General features: G+C 39.0%; 1 protein-coding gene across 2 annotated transcripts; it reads right to left on the bottom strand.

Annotated features, from left to right (window-relative positions):
- Positions 1–451: 451 nt before the first annotated feature.
- Positions 452–12,019, bottom strand: LOC121805099. Of its 2 annotated transcripts, none has more exons than XM_042204885.1 (15): positions 11,596–12,019; positions 10,807–11,209; positions 10,527–10,704; positions 10,287–10,426; positions 7,138–8,041; positions 6,687–6,787; positions 6,178–6,322; positions 6,039–6,107; positions 5,915–5,960; positions 4,764–5,236; positions 4,378–4,457; positions 2,265–2,400; positions 1,655–1,838; positions 1,014–1,096; positions 452–877 (listed from the first exon to the last, which is right to left on the bottom strand). In XM_042204885.1, the coding sequence occupies exons 1-15, from the start codon at positions 11,696–11,698 to the stop codon at positions 752–754; spliced, it is 3,171 nt and encodes a 1,056-aa protein (XP_042060819.1). In that variant the 5' UTR covers positions 11,699–12,019; the 3' UTR covers positions 452–751. The 2 variants fall into 2 exon arrangements, with proteins under 2 accessions (XP_042060819.1, XP_042060820.1); XM_042204886.1 differs by having other exon boundaries at positions 452–874.
- Between the last annotated feature and the right edge of the window lie 7,194 nt (positions 12,020–19,213).

Genomic DNA, 19,213 nt, shown 5'->3' with positions numbered 1-19,213 from the left:
AAACCAGTGATTGATTAACAAAACATGAAATTAGGAAGCTATACGCCTCAAAACAAAACTAACTTAAAAAAGGATTTAGAATATTCTACAACGGATAGTGATATATTGTACAAACTCTGAACCGCTAAAAAATATCAACAGGTGACAAAATAGTAGCAATAGAAAATGTCAACACAGTGTGAACACAATATCAACATAGCATGACTGTTGACACTGTGTTGACATTTCAACACATTTTCTATTGCTACTATTTTATCATCTGTTGACATTTTCTAATGGTCCAGATCATGATTTGGAGTTTGTACAATTTTTAGAGTTTGCATTTGATTACCTTCCTTCTACTATGACCAATTAAACTAAATATTTTACTAATCATAACCCTAAGCAGTGTGCCCATATGAAATACCGTACGTACCATCTCGACTGAAGGAAAACGTAAAAACCAAGTAGGTGATCTTAAATTTCTTACTTGAAATGCCAGAAGCTTTTTGAATGTCAAATAAACTGTTGTGCTACAATAAATCTGATGTTTTTCATTCCTTCTCTTTTTCGAACTTTGCTCGGAGAAATTTCTAACTGCTTAAGGATCAAATGGTCACATATACACAAAAATAGACAACTGTACATAGGCTATTTTACATTTTGTACAAAAAATTGAAACTGCGTCACCCCTGAATTGATGATAGAGGCTTAACCATCTTTAGTGAGTGAGTTAGGACTAAAAAAGTTTTTTTTTTTTTTTTAATTTCTTCTATACTGGTTGAGATCGCGACTTTTTGTGGATATCCAAAACAAGCTCCTCCAGTTCGGGGAAAATTGATATTAGAACAAGTTCGAGTATTCCATATCCGAGTTGCTTCAGACAAACTGTGGACTGCTAGTGATTGAAGCAACGAGATTTAATGCCAGGCAAAATAACAGTATACAAACACACACATGTACACATACTTTCATAGACAAGCATACAGGTGTACTTCTTGGCATAAGCCATGTAGGAAAGATGAGTGATATACCTGAAGAAAATAGTAGAGATCTCTAGTGCACCGTTTGTACTGTTTATGTCCGATCAAACTGACTAAAGTGGTTGGAGCACCATCTGCCAGGAGGAAGGGAATGAGATCATATTCGCAATATTCACACGACAAGGAAGGTCAATCAAAATGAAAGTTTGGATAATATTATCATGCTGTCACAGGAACGGTTACATGCATAGCAAGCTTCCAGAAAAAGCCATAACCAGAAAATTCATCTTATAACATCATCTCCCAGTGACAACTAGAGGAGCTGGGGAGAGTTGTTTTAATAACAAGGAAAAGATGGGGAAAAAACAGAGTCTAAGTAGACGTACACTAGAGAAACCAGCTGCAAAAAAATGAGATATATACAGAGGTAATGCAACAAAGTTGAATAGAAGTCATGGTTCTCAACAGAAAAATGTGAGTACATGTGGGAAAATATATGGGACCATCCAGGGAATCTAGAAATACAAGGAATGTTGAGGAGGTTGTATAGCAGAATTATCTGTCCTAAGTTATTGGCTAAATTAGCACCAGCTTACTACTACATTCCTAACTTAGACAACTGCATTTGTAGTATACAATACAATAGAAAAACATTTGTCTCAAAAAATAGAGGAAGTAGCCAAGATACTTACTGAATAACGTATTTTTCACAAAGCTAGCTCTGCGGGCAGCTTCCAGTTGTTGCTCAAAAGACCCTGATTGAGTAGCTCTCATACCACCTGCTTGTTTTGTAGTTTGCTGAGATTTTTGTGTAGTTTCCAAATTATTTTGTTGAGCACGCAATCTTAGGAAGAATGTGCCCTCTGGCCAGAGAATCTAGTGAGAAAACGATAAATGTTCTTTTTAGAGCAGGAGAAACAGAGCAACAGAATCAAAATATTGAAGAAAAGTTGAGTTGCATAAAAACAGGCAGTTTTTTTTTGCTGATATAAACTAAAAATAGACTACTCAGTATTTGGGAATATTAATCCTATTATTAAGAAAAATATAATATCATTATCAATAATGTAAACGCTGCAGTCCTCCAATTCATTAATTTGTTCAACTGGAAAGTTGCTGGAAGCTCAAGTGTATAACATCATCAGAGTGACATAGAAAAAGCGAGCTTGTCTTATGCTACTCAGTGGACTGGTAGCAATCAGAACACAAATGCTAAATATCGGAGTCTTGCCAAGTAGAAACTACTCAACAATCAACATCAGGAAAATAGAATCATATAGGTGTATTAAAATAATAACTTACATCCTGGACCCATCGAATCCCTTGTGCAACAACATCCCCTCTACGGAGCCACTGGATTTGCCTTAAAAGCCAGTCGTCAATGGCATCTTCCATAACTAACTGCAGTATTTGTTTTGATATCCAAAATACCTGTCTCCTACAATCAGAGAAGATACAAAAATATATTGCTTAAGGATTAGATGATCAGCTTCACAACAGCATGTTTTTTACAAGTAAAAGTCAGTAGATACATCAGTTAATTGCATAATTTCAAAACGAGAAATTTAAACAATGATCACCGATGGCAGCTCTGCCAACTATAAGTACTTCAGTTGCATTTCTTTGTTCTTAGTAGTGACTCTTCGTTTCCTTGTCCTTATTCTATTTTACTTTGTTTATTTCTCTATATTCTGTTTATTCTATTTTACTTTTCAGAGTAGAATCCAATTTTGGCCCTAAACATATGCCCACTTTATCATTTACCTTTTTATTTTTGAATCCCGATCAAACAAAAATGATCCATGTTGGACGGGGCCGTCACAAACCTAACGGTCAATGATAATTAACTATTTTTTTACCTAATGGGAATACTAATCCATAGTTAATTAAAGACTAAAGTCCATTTGGTTCTAAACATATGGCCATTTACGAATTTGGTCCAGAGAATTAAAATAATAAAGCCAAGAAATTACGGTTCAGCCGCCACCTTCTTCTGCGCCCGGCGGTCTCCGCCACCATACTATTCTTCATCTCCCTGCCGACAATGTCCGCCCTTGGTGGTTTCGCCGCCACCATTGCCGCCATGTACGGATCCTCCACCACCTGTTCCATAGCATCTATCGAAGCCATCCAACAAATCCAATGCAGGGATGGCAAATTACTACCCCCCAATCCTCCCTCAGAGAAAACGCAATCGGAAAGGCAGCGCTCGTTTGGGAGAGGACATAAAGAGTAACGTTGATGGCTTTGATCCATCTCTCAATTCCATCTTCCAGCTTGGCTCCACTGCATTCTGCACCTCATCGATGCTCAGCTTCGGTAGCCCCAACCATGAGAGACTTAGCTCCAAATACTCACGGCGGCATACGCCGTACACGGTGCAGCACTCCACGTAGTACCCCGTCGCGGCCACCATCCGCTTCGCGATGACGGGCAGATCGCCGACCAAACTCGGCGGGAGCGCGTCGATTATGAAGTCGCATTTTGTCACAGGCTCCGCTACGGGGACGGATGCATCCTCGTTGCCGTCCTCCTCAACGGAGGCATCATCGTTGGAGTAATCGGGGTGCTTACGGGTAGGGTCAGTCGATCCGCCGCCGCTGCCACCACTCTCGAGCAAGGCTAAACTCATCCTCTAAGCGCAACATCATCTGCTGCAGCCAAATCCTGGCCGCGGGAGCGCTTGTGGGCGACCAGGGGTGCCCAATCGGTGACTGACGGTGATCATCTGGTATATGGAGTGGAGGCAGGTTGAGACGTCGATCGAATTGGACCAAATTAGCGCGTCGAGGGATATGAAGCGGGAGAGCTTATCGCACAATCTACCGTTGAAGTTGCTGAAAATCTTAAAAATATCATCGGAGCCTAGGGCGAAGAAGGTGGGGTGAACCCTAATTTTTTTTTTTCAAATTTTTTGGACCAAATTTGTAAAATGGTCATATGTTTAGGACTTTAGTCTTTAATTAATTATGAATTAGTATTCTAATTAGGTAAAATAAATTAGTCAATTAGCGTTGACCGCCGTCCAAAAAGGACCATTTCCAGGCCGTTTTCGTTTATTTGAGATTCAAAGTTTCAAACATCAAAAAGTAATTCTGGACCAAATTCATAAAAGTAGCCATATATATAGGACCAAAAATGGACTTTAGTCTACTTTTTACCATTACCTATTTTCTGAGTAAGCTTGTATGTGAAAAATCAACATATTAACATTTTCAGTAGAAATTATATAGATATGCTGAGAGTTTCTTCATGCATCATAACTAAATTGACACGCAATCAATGTATGTTAAAAAGAATATGCTGAGAATTACCTAGGTTTAGGTATATGTACAGTATGTATCATAGAATATACATCCACTTAGTGCTAATGCAAATTGACACGCAATCAATGTATGTTAAAAAGAAATATCACCTCAGCCAGCCCCTTCTTTTGAGTTGAAATACATTATCAACTAAATTCAGAACCGGAACGCTTAAATTTGGTGGCGTCCACTGCAAGGAACATTTTATGTCAATCAGACAATGCATAACCCAAGACCATGAAACAATGAAATAGATTGCCTAACAGACTCATATATAACAATAGCATTGTCCCTTATGTGTCTCCAGCCCCTGGAGTAAATAAAGAGTAACAAGATATTGGGTGGGTGGTGCATTAAATAATATTTTATGCATACTAACATTTCCAGTAAAATCAGTTTGAATATGGTCTGAAACTTACAGTAGAAACAACACAAGATCATGAGGAGAAGGGTGAGGACCAATCAACAAATATGAACAGAAGGATATGGGAAGTACCTCTGGGGGCACCGCAGTTAGATCATCTTGTGGAATGGATGTTACCACTAAACTAGACTCCAGATATCTATCAGAGTTTGATTCAGATTTCAACCTCACATTTCGCATGTCATCTGAGTTGAACTTACTGACTTCTGCATCGTGTTTAAAAACCTTATGTGGTAACCCCTCTGAGGTTGACTCATGGTCTGAATGCCACCCTCTATTTCGGCTTGCAGCTTCAACATCCTGATCCCCAAGGTTTAGATCTTTCTCACTTTTGTCATTGTCTGAGAAACTGTTAGTTGACTCCGACATACTAGGCCTGAAGGCCAATTTATTCATATCATCAACATTATAGAGCAAGTTTTTGCTTGTAACAGAAGAACCTTCTCCAGCTAAAGATGAGGGTGAGCCAGCTACTTTCATCAAAAGGCCATCAGAAACCCCTTTGAATTGACGTAATATATCATCCACGGCATCGTCAACATTAACTGTTTTGATAAGAATATTTTGTAAATAAATTTTAAAATTAAGTGTTTGAAAGCAATATTGAAAACAAGAAGGTCAGGTCCCATGAAAATGTTGAGTACGGAGCCTGAAAAGAAGTTGATCAATCCACGACCACAGCAACGGTTTAGGCATTTGTACTGTTTACATTTAGGTCCAGCCCAATTCCTATAGGGATAGGAATAGGATTACCTAAAAATATCTTCTCTCGTTGTAAACTGTATCCGACAATTATACTCCATATAATGAAATATCTGGCTTAGCATCGCCCTCAGATATACGTAGATACACATCATATTGAAAAGGTAAACAATTCTTGTGTTTATTTCGTTTATGTTTGTGCTATCTGTGTTTATTTCCTAACAGAAAATGTGAAGGCCTAACTTTTGACTAACAATTCACTCTTCAAAGCATCTAGTTTATGTAAGACTCCATGACACGTATGATAGAACTAACTGACTATTAGGTTGGATATGAGTATTTATAAAGTATGAACAATGTAGTTGAAAATGAAACTCTTTAGCCAGTTTACAACCAACAAAGGATGATAGTGAGGGAACAAGCTATTATTGTTAATGGATTTAATGAAGCATCATAGTGCATACAGATAGACTAATTCAAGTGAATACCTGAAAAGGATCCAACAAAGAGAAGGCACATACCTGCCAGAGATCTCATCACTGACGCAGATTTCCCAAAAGAGTAATTCTTCATTGATGAAAAACTATAATTAGTTCAGAAGCCATACTAAATGTATATGCTTTGAACAGATAACTAAATGCATACCTTGGAGGAGGCACTAAGAAAATCCCACACTTCGTGTTGCTCAGCTACATTAGCAATTGATAAGAGATCCTATTAAAGACAGAACATCAGTAGAGAAAGCAACATTGTCTCTGTACCAGAAGGACTAAATAATTCATACTTGAAGATACTTGTCTAGTTGAATACAGCGTTGGTGGACAAAAGCACCCTCTGTACTTGAAGAGAATATCCTTTTGGGAGGCAAATGTAATGTATAATTGGCAATATCCTTAAGATGCCTATGCAATCTCTCAAAGTTCCGATACCTGTAGATAAAGTACCCCAGCAGAGGAATTAACTATGGATAATAAATGATCAATCCAAGAACTTTCACATGTTGATGAAGCCAGTGCAGTTGCAAGCTCTGAGCTACGCTTCATTGCACACCATATTAGGTGCTGGCCTTGCTGTTAGTGTTTTTTTATTCATTTTTAGTTTTTATGCAATATTTTTGTGCCCATATACTGTCAGAATCCAAATTGTAACATCAAAATTAACAAAACAGACAAAAACCGCTCATATGCGTAGATGCCTAGGCCATTTTTTGTAACATTGGTTACAACTTACAAGACAAAGCAGCAATATGTTATAAACATAATTTTTTAGTCTAAAACTGCGACGGAAATGTACCTCCTTTTCACAAACCAGGTGGTTCCATTAGCATCTGTAACAGCGATTGAGTAAACTGCAAAAGATGTCGAACCAAGTTTCTCAAAGTATGCTCCAATAACCTGCAGCATCAAGGATCTCTCATCACCCAATGCGTAGACTATCCCCAGGCAACAGTAAATAAAGGTGGTCTACAAATGCTCTGACAAGCTAAAGGTGTAACACATAACAATTAATGCAATTCCAATATGGAGAAGCCACAAGTGACATAATTATTTGCTTGTATTAGTTAGATGCCGACTCTTTAACATAATGAATTAAACAGTACTACAGTTAGAAGAGTTGCAGCATACGAAATGAACACTTCGTTTCCAGAAAAGTTAATCCTGTAAAGCTAGTTTTTCATGAATAATAATTTCTTTTTCAATATATAAGTAAAGTTGCGCAACACATAAATAATTCACTGCCATACCCGACATCTAAGCTTAGAAGCATGCACTCCTTCATGACGTAATACAATGTCCGATTTGCTCATCAGGTTAAGTACATTAAGTTTATTACCATCTGCACTGTAGAACTCATTAATGATAGGTGTACTGCCTTCACTTGTATACATATCTTCCCGGTTTAACTGAACTGTCAAGGCAGAGGTGCTGTTTGATCTTTTAAGCTTATTTCTGTTTTCATGGGAAATAACAGCAGGGCTATCCAGTTCATAAACTGAAGATCTTCCTTTTGGAACCACCTCCATAATATGCTCTTGGTAAGTGCTTAAAGCATCAATATTCAGGCTAGTGGACTGCGATTCCTGCAGGGGCCTGGGAGGTAGCTGCATGGAAACTTTGTCCTCTATTCGAGGATATTGTTCAGGCTTCTGTTTGGGTACTTCAGTCACCAAATCCTGTGTAGGTGATGGGCCACTAACTGAATCTGGAACTCCTGAAGCCTGAACACCTTGAGCAGCCTTTTTCTGGATTTTCTTTTTGTAGTTTCTTCCAATAGTCCACATGTTTTCAAGATTTTCAGGCATAAGAACTTCTGTTCTTCTCTGAGTTGCAGCCTCAAACTGTTTAGCCCACTCACCATGTCGTATATGAGTTGGTTCACTCTCACTCATACTAGATAAGGGATTGCCTGAGCTACCTGAATCTAGTACCTTGTCATGATCCAGTCGAGCCAATGATAAACTAGCCTCTTGATAGTTCAAAGCCGATCTTTTTCTCAAATTAGAATCACTGCTTTGACCACGTTCTCTCGAAACTTGGTGGTCAGGGTTATGGCCACCCCTCACATTAGGAGATTTGTCGCTGGACGACCCACTGAACCCCTCATTATTGTAGGCAAGAATAATATATTCAATCAACTCATTAATATACCTGAGGAGGGGAATGGTTAAAGCGTTAGATGCCAATGGTGCAAGTGCACAAGGAAGTCGCAATTTTATCTACTTAAAAGATGACATAAACAGATCAACGCATGAATAAGAATGAATAACTAAACAGGAACTCTCCAAACAAAAATTATAATAACATACTATATCAGTGTTGTTAGGGTCGCGGGTCGGTCCGGGGCGATGAGGCTGGACCCCGGGTCGCGGGGCGAGGGACCCACGAATCGGGGCGCAAAATTATTTATTATTTATATATTAGTAATAATAATGATTAAAGATAATTCACTATAATATAAATAGTATATTTACATAACAGGTAAAAAATATTTTTAAAGTTCAATTTTGACATTGGGTAGAAAAGAATTATTGGAGGAATTATAATCAATTTACTTATTATAATATTTAATTAATGGATTTTATAATAGAGTCATTTTGGAAAAAGATGAAAGATTGGAAAAAATAATAAATTATTATTTTATTTCTCTTCATTTAAATAAACATAATTGTTATTTTAAATCTCTTCATTTAATTCATAAAACAAATTATCAAATAAACATATAATTATTATTTTATTTCTCTTCATTTAATTCATAAAATAAAATTAGGTAAAATGAAAAGCTCCATAAATAGAGATTGTAATGTTCTAAAGATTACTAAATTAGCTTTATATAAACCTAAAATTAAATTATAAATATAAGGAATTAATAAAAATATGTTACTTATACAAATAATAACAATAGAAATAAACAATAATTGATGGGGTAACAATAGAAATAAACAATAATTGATGGAGTACAAAGTAATTTCATTTCCCAATGTAGTCACTATCTATCTCTCTCTCTCTCCCCTCCCCTCCCATCCCTCTTCTTTTTTCTCTGTAAAAGCAAAAAAATTGCAGCCAACCGGCGAACCAGGGCGGACGGCAACAGGTAAGCCCCCGATCCGTCTCTAGCTCCAGTCGCCCCGACCGCCCAGAGCGCGCCCCGACGGCGCCCCACGTATCTCGCTCGGCTCACCCATGTTGGGGCGAAGCCGGGCTCGATCATGGCGACCCGCGCCCCGAGCGCGCCCCGGGCGCGTTTTTGACAACACTGTACTATATAGGAATAAACCCGTACAGCAAGATCAAAGTTTCAGAGTTATCTAAAATTTTGAACCAAACTTAACAAATCAATAAATTGAAATCTGCACAATTTTTCTTGAGCCAGTTAATTCATTGCTTGAGCAGATTGCTGATACATAAATAAGAGAGAGCCTAACTGAGTTATTATATCAACATTGTACATTTCTGTCTAATGGATGTTTAATAACATAAAAATGAATTGATCCTTTGTTACTATTAAGTTTTAAAAGAAATTACTCATTCAGGGTCAGCATCACTTGTTACACCATTGACCACTCACATTGTATTCGATACAGTTGGTCACATAGTACTACAACTAGATTGACAGTCTCCATGTCTCCATGACATAATTGCTTCCTAATGCTTCAGTCAACATTATGTATTCCTAATGTAAAGGCTTGCCAAGTCCTACACGATTTTCCAAGTTTTCAATTCCTTATTTTCATTTAAATCAACAATTTCCACATGCATGGCAATAAATCTTTCACTTATTCAATAGTTGGGGGCATAGTCCTTATTAAAGCCCAAATTTAATGTCTGCAATGGATGCCATATATGCTGCTATGAGTCATGACTAGCTTGTTTTCATGTAGTAAGTAGTTCTCACCCCTTCCCATTTGCTCAAATTGCAACAACACTTGGCTCTATTAATTTGTTACAGAACTTTGGATACAAATGATTAGAGAAATAAAGGTCCTAACATGCAGCCTATGGCTGCATAGCTAAGTGCTAATAAATAAATTTCCAGCTCTACACATTAGAATCCAAAATTACTTAATTCTGGCTTTATGACTTTGTATCTGTGGGATTATACATTGTAAAGTATGATCAGGTCATATCAAAATAAATTCCAGTTTATTCTGCCTAATATAATCAAATAACAAGGCAGGTGATTGTCTTTGCCAAACTTGTTTTCTACAAATTTATTTAATTGAAAGTTAATGTTACAGCTTTCTAGTTATTGTCAACATGCTACCATCAGCCAAAATATGGTTTTAACATAACAAACATCAAAATAGGTTGCCTTCTATTTCTGCATTGCATCATGTAATAGGGCATAACGAACCAACGTTTTTCTTTGTAAAACATCTAGAGAAATGCATCTTACGAGGGACTTGCGAAATTCAAAAGGGGTTGCACAACCAAACAAGTTAAGAGTTCGCGAGCAATGCAGCGAACTAAAGGGCATTGAGCTTCCCTTGGTCTCAGGACAACAGCCAAAAGTCCAGCCATGAGCCGTTGAAGAACCTAAAATATTACAAAGTATTAGCAACTATAAAATTTTAACCAAGAAACAAGGAAAAATTAGTAAGGCAAATGATACTTCTGAACTAAAACACTTTTACACCTTGTACTCACTCTCTGACGATATCAAAGCAGGGTGAAGCTCCTTAGAAGCCAGGAGATGATGTTTCAACCTTTCATCCCTTTCCTCAGAAGACAATGTCCCCATAACATCTGCACCAATAGCTGCTTGGTTCCCTCTGAAGAGATCAAGGTGCTCCCCTATCAGGTCCACTACATCCCTGGAGGATTGCAGGAAGAAGGGTCACTTGCTCATCATATATTATTCAGCTTGGATCATTTTACAACTTTATCAAAGTACACATATAAAAGACCGACAATACCTTGTCAACAAGTCAACAAGGTTTAATTCTTTGATTCTAGCAGATACTTCTTCCAGAACATCCATGACTATAGCATATATTAGTTCTGGTGCCTCTCTGTCAGGTGTAATTTCAGAATACCACAAATCTGTGACGAAATCGTGTAGAAGTTTGTTGACAAAATCCTCAATAGCAGCTTCAACGGGGGGTGAATCTATTTTTCTTTTCCACTTTTTGGGAGGTAGCGGAATAGTGAGTCTGACATCATTTACAGATAGCTGCTTCTTTTCTAAGTGTGATAAGTACGATGCTGTCCTGTTGTTCCGAACCTTCCATCGGAATTCCACCTTATTTAATAAAATTCTCAGTCCAGAGACCAAGAGTATGGCTATGGGAATATTCATCAACATTGACTTACTGCTGTCTGCAAGTAACAATATATGCAGAAACCTGATCAGTAACAATATATTCACCTCACATAGTTGCAGAAGAAAAAAAGAGCTTAGTAGTTACTCCAATATTTTATGATCTCATGTATCTAACCAAAAACTTATAAAAACACAAACACTCGTTAAGTTATTTCACATGCGTTTCAAACTACCAACGAAGCACAAGCATGTATCATAAACATGCAACGAAATCAAATGAAACCAAACCCTAACATAAGGCTATAGGAAACTAAAACAAACTTCTTAGCAACTGAAAAACTAATGCAAGATCACGAAATTAACGAAGCAGTGTCGTCATCGCAACTCAGGATTAATCAATCTCCACAAAACCAATAAAGTGCAGATAAATTCAAGTACTTACGCGTCAAGAAGTAAGACACAGCGAATATGCAGATACTCCACCACACAGTTCGAAGCTTAGCTTCTTCAATTAGATCCTGTATACTCTCCATCGCTCTACTCATGATTCAGGAACCCTAAAATCCTTCTTTTTCTTGGTTACAAATCAAGCTAAGTACTAATTGAGAAACTATTGAATGACCTGCACACAATCCGTCAGAAGCTAAAAGTAAAACATTTTGAATTTGAACTACACAAATAGTAATTCCGCCAACATTTCTTCGAAATTAGGATCACAATAATACAAAATTGAATTATTTCAAAATTGCGAGTAACTTTGACTCTTTGAGTGGGACGAATTTCTCTTAGTTTCCCTGTGTTTTTGCTCGGGTCATGGTTTCCATTTTGTGGGAAGGAGAGAGAAAAAGGAAAGTGTTTGGGGAGGTCGTGACGGCGTAGTATAATCGCTGTAAATTAAATGTCGACATTTAGGGTATCCACTATAGGCGAACACGCCCAATAGTCCCGCCCTGGTTTTTGTCTATAGCCCAGTTTTGTTGTCCACGGCCTAAAATTCTATTTTCACCACTATAGTGAACACCTCCAATAACTCATAAATTTTGTAATTAAAATAATTGCAGTGTAAATAAATAGAAAACGAGGTAATTAGGGCTGAATATTCGTTGTATTGCAAACCGGTAAAATTATACAACGAATAATTAAAATAAAATACAACTAAAAACTCCGCCACCGTCTACTCGGTGTCGGAGTCGGCTTCCTCGTCGTCTTCTTCTTCTTCTCCTCATCCTCTCTCGCTGCTGCCGGCCGCGGTTTCCCCAGGAGCATTATCAACCAACCCCAGTCGACTCTCAATCCGAGTGATGAGCCGCTTGTAGACGTTCCTGACGTACGAGTCAGTTTCCCCTGCGTATTTGCTGCATAGGTCTTGCAGTTGTTGCATCAACTGCACGTCTATGGTATTGAACAAAACCTCGTGGGGTTGCACCATGGGCTGTGGGATTGGGGCGGGCGGAGGGATGCGCGAGCCGGACGCAGCCGCCGATAGGCGGGAGGCACTTCTACCCCATCTGGCGCTGCGGATAGAGGCCTGTTGTCCCGGGGGGCGTCGTCGCCTAGTGTGAGTAGCGGCTGGCTCTTCTACTTGCTCGTCGGACTGCTCGAACTGGTACGAGCCGCTTCCACTGCTGTATTCCCCGGCAAGGTTGTGGCTTGTGCGCTTCGGCCCAGAAGCTGTGCCCACCTCTTGCGCCACGATGGACCTGAATTTCGGACAATCTGCGAGGACAAGATACTCCTCCCACAAGGTGAACTTCGGCCAGCCCTCCGTGTGGTATTGGCCCTCCGACAGGTTCTTCACATCCGTTGCGCTTCGGCCACTCTCAGCGTGGCGAAGGTTGTTCTCGTATGGACGCGAACCGCTTGGTAGCCCGGAGAATCCTACCCCACTTTTTTCGGAGCTGTTCTGGGTCGCGCCTCTCGGCGCCGTCGGGTTTGAACTCCACGTACGCTAACATGACGCTCCTCCAAAAGCTCCCCTCGGCCTGATCGGTGCCCACCACGGGGTCCGAAGTGATAGCATCACACGCCTACGCCACGGCAATGCTCTCTTGTTTGGTGTATGGCTTGCCCCGGTTGGACCCAGAACCAGAGCCACCGCTGCCACCAGCGCCACTGCCCTCGCCACCCGCAATGCGTATGCCGCTGCCCGAGGGTCCACCAGCGTTGCTGGTGCCACGACTGCCGCCTCCGCCCCTACCGCCACCCGCGGCCCGACTGCCGCTACCTTCTCGGGTCGGAACTGGGGTTTCCACCCGTGCTGCCGGCGTATCTGGGATGCCAGAACTAAGCAGACCCATCATAGTATCAAATGCGTCTTGATCTGCTTCGGTGAACGAAGATTGGCTGGCTTGGAAAGGGGAACCCGGACGCGGCTGGTGAAGCGCGTCTAGGTTGGGTCTATAATCTCCAAAAGCGGATCGACTCAGATTCCGCTGTAAAGGTGGGGGCGTTGGAGAAGACCTCCACGACTGAGATGGAGGAAGGGGTGGACTCGATGCCCACGATGGGGGAGATTGATTACAACTCCAATGCTGGGACGGAGTCGAGCCAAAGCCAGACGGCTGAGAAGCATAGGCGCCAAATCCCGATGGCTGTGAAGGATAGCCCGACGGATGTGATGGATTGCTGCCATAGCCCGATTCCTAAGAGTTGGGTGATTCGTCGTCGCCTCGGTGCATTTTTAGAGAGTGGTTGTGTAGATAGTGAGTGGATGGATTTTGTGAAATGGTGAAAAATAGGTGGTGGGGAGTGGTATTTATAGAGGTAAATAAAAAAAATTCGAAATTGAATCCGCCGCGCCGGTTGTCCGCCCCCTATGGGCGCCGCGCCTATAGGCGCGGCTAATTCTCCCCAGCCGCGGGCTCGCCCCAACCCCGCGTCCGCCACCCCTACCGCCCCCAAATGTTGTCCGCCCGCCCTCTGGACAACTTCCCCACTATAGCCGCCCGCCATCCGCCCCAACCCGCGGCTATAGCCGCGGGCTCCCCATAGTGGACACTCTTACCTATGCTTGGTTGTACTGTCGCGGGCGAAGTGACGGGTTTACCCTTACTATCATTACCTGTGGAATCCAAATTCCAACGTGCAAAAGAGTGCACATTATTAATGATAAAATAGTGGATAAACAAGATTCGTATAATTAAACTGAATTAGATGTCCGGTGGTAGGTAATACTCCCTCCGTCCGCTATTAGGAGTTCTATTCATGGACGGATCCAAATGGAGGTGACTAGGAGCTAAAGCCCTTAATGAATTTATTTTTTAAATAATTTTCTATTATTTTTTTGTGAAATTTATTGATATCTAATGTAAATTATTGTATAACAGCTCTTACGAATGATGAAAATTGTCCAAAAATATACATTGAAATAAAAATTAGAAATCTCAGCCCCTATCGATGTATATTTCTACGTCCGCCTCTGGTCCCATTTATGGTCGGCACAGGTTTTTAAGAAATGTTAAGAAAAGTAGATGGGAAAAAGTTAATGAAATAGGGAGTCTCACTTGTATATATTAGTTTTAGATAAAATGTGAGTGAAATGAGTCAGTGGAAGGTGGGACCCTATTATCATTTATGGTAAAAGTGAACCGTGACTCTTATTCTCGGACGAACTAAAAGAGAAAAACGAGACTTCTATTCGCGGACAGAGGGAGTACATCATCCATCTCATTGAAATGTTTTTCTTTTGGATTGTCCAATTAAAATAAAATATTTTCTAAAATAAAAATATCATCATCTTTACTTTTTCCTTCTCTTACTTTATTCTTTCTTTATTGACTCACAAAACAACGCTATATGAAATATCAAATCAAAAAGCAAACATTTCATATTTAATGTGACAGAGAGAATACCAGTAGGAATAATCATTTTTTATACAAAAAGAATACACATGAAATTAATAAATTTCGTCCAAGTCTTATTGTTCTTATTGGATTCACTTGTTAGAAATTTGATAATTTCGAATCGGTTTAAGTAGGGCTCGAGTAATCATTAAAAATAATATTATTTTTATTTTTTAATCAGATTCAAATTGTGTAAAGTTTATATCAAACATTATTCTTTGGATGCGTCTTAGATAAAATTTCTTTTGTACAATTATTTAAACACATCGGTTTTCGGTTTTGTCCAAAAACATACTCCTATAAAGAAAATTTAGAAATTTTTATTATTATCTACAGTTATTTTAATATTTTTAGTATTCCTATATATCAAATTAAAAATATATTGAATTTGATATTAAATATTTGTTGTTAAACTAAATTAAATTTAAAGTAAATAGAAAATGAGAGAGATGTATACGAAACTAAAAATGATAAGAATACAAGAAAATGAGGAAAGAGAAGGAAGAGATGTGAGCGAAATATTAAATACAAAAACTAAAATACTACCTTCGTTCCATAAAAATATGGACTATTTCCATTTTAGTTCATCCCTTAAAATTATGAACTTTCTAATATAGAAAACTTTTTTCTTTCTAATAAATTGGAACTCATTCACCACTAACAATACTTGAATCATTTTATTATTTCTATCGCTCTCTTACTTAACCAATTGTGTATTACAATTCGTGCGCATTCAAAAGTCCGTAATTTTAAGGGGATGGAGAGTCTCACTATCTATCTTAAAACTAAAAAGTGAAAAAGGAAAAAAGTCCAAAAATAGTGCAAAAGTACCTCAAACATAATTAAGTCTTTGTCCAAAGATATATGATGATATATTTTTGTCAGGATCGCATTTTGCTAAAGATAGCGAAAGCAGGTAAACCGCGACTAATGAGAAGGATTAAAGAAGCGGGGAAAGAAAAGGGGTAGAGCTTGAGAAATTTGCACAAGGCCAAGTCGATTGATATCATAAAATAGAAGCCAAGTATTCAATTACATGGTCTTGGAAATAGGATAAACATCTCATCAATGAATCAGAGTTTGATGGTGAGATTCTACAATTCTCACTTCACAAAAGCACAGCGGAATAAGTCCTTACTAAACGACTTCGTGTATGAAGACACAAATCGTTGGAAGATCAACTAGATTATTTAATAACATCGACTTCGATCATCACTTCATCCTCTTGACGTTCAACCTGCACATTTATAAATACATGCAGGGTTGAGTACAGGAGTACTCAGTTGACACGTGCCGAAAAGCAAAACATACATTATATAGTTTTCAAGCCATCACAGTAACACACGAGGGATTTTCTTAAAAGGCCCGAGCTTACTAAATTCTTTTGTGAGCTAAAATTTCGACTGCAGACTAAGTTCTTTCATCATTCATAATTCGCCATATCTAAACATTCAAGTGCCGGGAAGGTGGTCACCTCCCACGGTCACCCATCATTCCATGTCATTCCATTCCATTCATCAAAACAAACATTTATGGCATGACAACACCTTGAAAAGAATCATAGCTCCATTTTGAGAAAAAAATGAAATTTCATAATTTCACAAGTATTTGAAAATAAATAGCGTAACACGCTAATTAGTACTTGAACTATTTCTCCTTAAAAAGAATGCATGCACCCAATGGCATAGCACCTATATCTTTAGTCTTGTCTCATAGGATCTCTAGTCTTTTCTCGGGCTTCACTAAGTTGTAGGATTTATTTATCCACTTTAACTAAATCCAGAGAAATTCTATTATCTTTAAAATAAACATTTGGGTACCTATTTGATAAAGTATGGATTCTTGGAAAATCCCCTTCTAAATCTTTTCTTTGAATTTTTCTTAAGGCTGCCCATGGCGTCGCGGGGCGACGCCGGTCGGCCCATTCGCTCCTCCAACTTCAAAATTTTTCATCTTCGGAAACTTAGTAAATTATTCGGGAATTAATTAATTTAGCTCCAACTCAAACTCTTAAATTAATTCAACTCCAACATAAATAATTACTCACTCGAGCTCCAAGCTTAAATCCTTAAATTAGTTCCAACCTCGCGTAATTAAATCTCGGCTCAAATGATTACAACTTTGGCCCATACTAATTAATTTCATAAGGTGGCCCAATCAACAATGAATCGACCCATTCTTAATAACCTCCTTGGTCCAAAACTTTAATTTGATTACGGCCCAAACTAACTCAATATACCAATTAAGTACTTAAAGGGCAAGATTCGGCCACACCAATTTATTTAGGCCCATAGCCCACCTTATTTTATTTAAACACCAATGCCCACTTCATTTAAAAGCTAGAGGAAATCGGCCCACACTTTTATTTAATTAAAGTGGGCTCCAAAATAAATTACCCAGCTCAATATACTCCTTATTTGGTCAACTCCGTTTCCTCTCATTGTAATTCAAAAATTTTGGAAACCCTTTGGTGGGCTGCGAAAATGCGGTTTTTTTATTCAAGTTATATGGAAGAGATAACTGAACCAGATGGATCAGTTAGCAAATATCGTTGCCACTTGATCAAGTTGATCTCGCTTTCACACGCCACCAATGTAATTTATAAACTCCCAATTTTGCACCACTTTAACAGTAAAACGACAAATTCGGGGTCAATCCCATAGAGAAGCTAGTGTATCAAGTGTGTGAGTAGTGAACAGGGGGTTGGCTGCTGCCACGCTTTACTTTTGGGAGTTTTTAACTACTGATTTTAACTTAGGCAGAAAAGTAACTAACTACTTGCTCAAGGGAACTTTAACTACTGGGTCAAGTAAATCTAAGACTGGAATGAAAATTAACTACTCAGAACAGTAAACACGATGATGAAAACGAAAGCAACTTTGATTAAAACTAAAACTCAGAACAGTACAGCGTGAAATTTTAACTAAGCTAACACTTCGGAACTACGAAAGCAAGTAAACCGAGGAGATCCTCGGCGAGAAACTTAAGAATACGCCGACAGATATCAAGTATTCTGCAGCTCCCTCAATCGCCCTTTCTAACTAAGCATTACTTCATCTAAGATATCTAGGGAACTGAACTAGAGAGCTAAACTAAACTAAACTAAAGACGGAAAGTAAAGGATCCCCCCCTTTTTAATGTGGTGGCACATCCTCTATTTATAGGCTCGGTGATAAGGCTAATTTCATGCATTGGTTAGGGGGTTGAATTCATGCATTTACGAGGTCTAACACAGTTGTTTTAGCCAGGTGTGTAGAAAGTTTCGCCAGGTCCAGGAAAAAAGGAAGACAAGTGCCTGGCGAAGGAAATGTGGCGATAAAAGTGAGCAAATTGAAGGAAAATGACTAGACGGAGGAGGTCGTGAAGCTGAAGGGCAGAATAGAGATTTCTGCGAAGGCTTCTAGAAGACCACCTCCACATCTATATAAGGGAGAGAGCATGCAATGTAAAGGAGTTCGGATCTTTTTTCTTTTTGCTCTCGGTTCACTCACGCACACTACACACTTAGGTCTCAAAATTCGAGGGATTTTGGGGGGTTCATTTTCAGCTTGGTTGTCGTGTAACACCGTCCTCACGTAGGACGAAGATAAAATTTACTGCTTTTATTTCATTTGTTGCTGCGAATTTCACCGAGCTTCGCTGCTCGAAGCTCGGCCTTGTTGACTGTTGAATTTTTGTTTTTCGTATTCATGCAATTTCTGTTTTCCATAATGATGGAGTTGATTTCGAGTTTAGATGATGTTTGTTTCTGAGTTTTTAGTTATTTACTTGAATGGATGCTTTTCGCACTTGATCTGTTGAGATGGAGTAAAATCGTGGTTGGATTGTCGTTGATCGGAGCAGATTTGTTGAATCTGAATCCATGGAGTTGATTTTGGTCTTAATTTGGTTCGGATTACTTGGATCCGGAGTGGATTAAGCATCCGGCGTGTGGATCTGAAGCAGAGTTGTCTGATTGTGCATGAGTTTGATGTTTCATTTCTGTTTTTTGTTTACTTCGTCTAGTAGAAGTAGATCTGTTGGTTTCCGGTTAATTGTTCGTTTCCGACGTCCGAACCTGTATGTCCTGTTTGAATCTAGTTATTTGCTCTGTTTTCTTCATATCCGCGTTTGAATCAGGTAACGAGATGCAGCTTGTTGTTAGTTAAATTCATAGTTTGTTATTTGCAGCTTTTCTTCCGTACCTTACTGTTTTGGGGAGATGGTCCCCACTGCTTG

This window comes from Salvia splendens, chromosome 5 (assembly GCF_004379255.2).
Source record: "Salvia splendens isolate huo1 chromosome 5, SspV2, whole genome shotgun sequence".
NCBI classification, from domain to species: Eukaryota; Viridiplantae; Streptophyta; class Magnoliopsida; order Lamiales; family Lamiaceae; genus Salvia; species Salvia splendens.
Note: the sequence above shows the minus strand (reverse complement) of the source record. Positions and strands in the feature narration are given on the sequence as shown.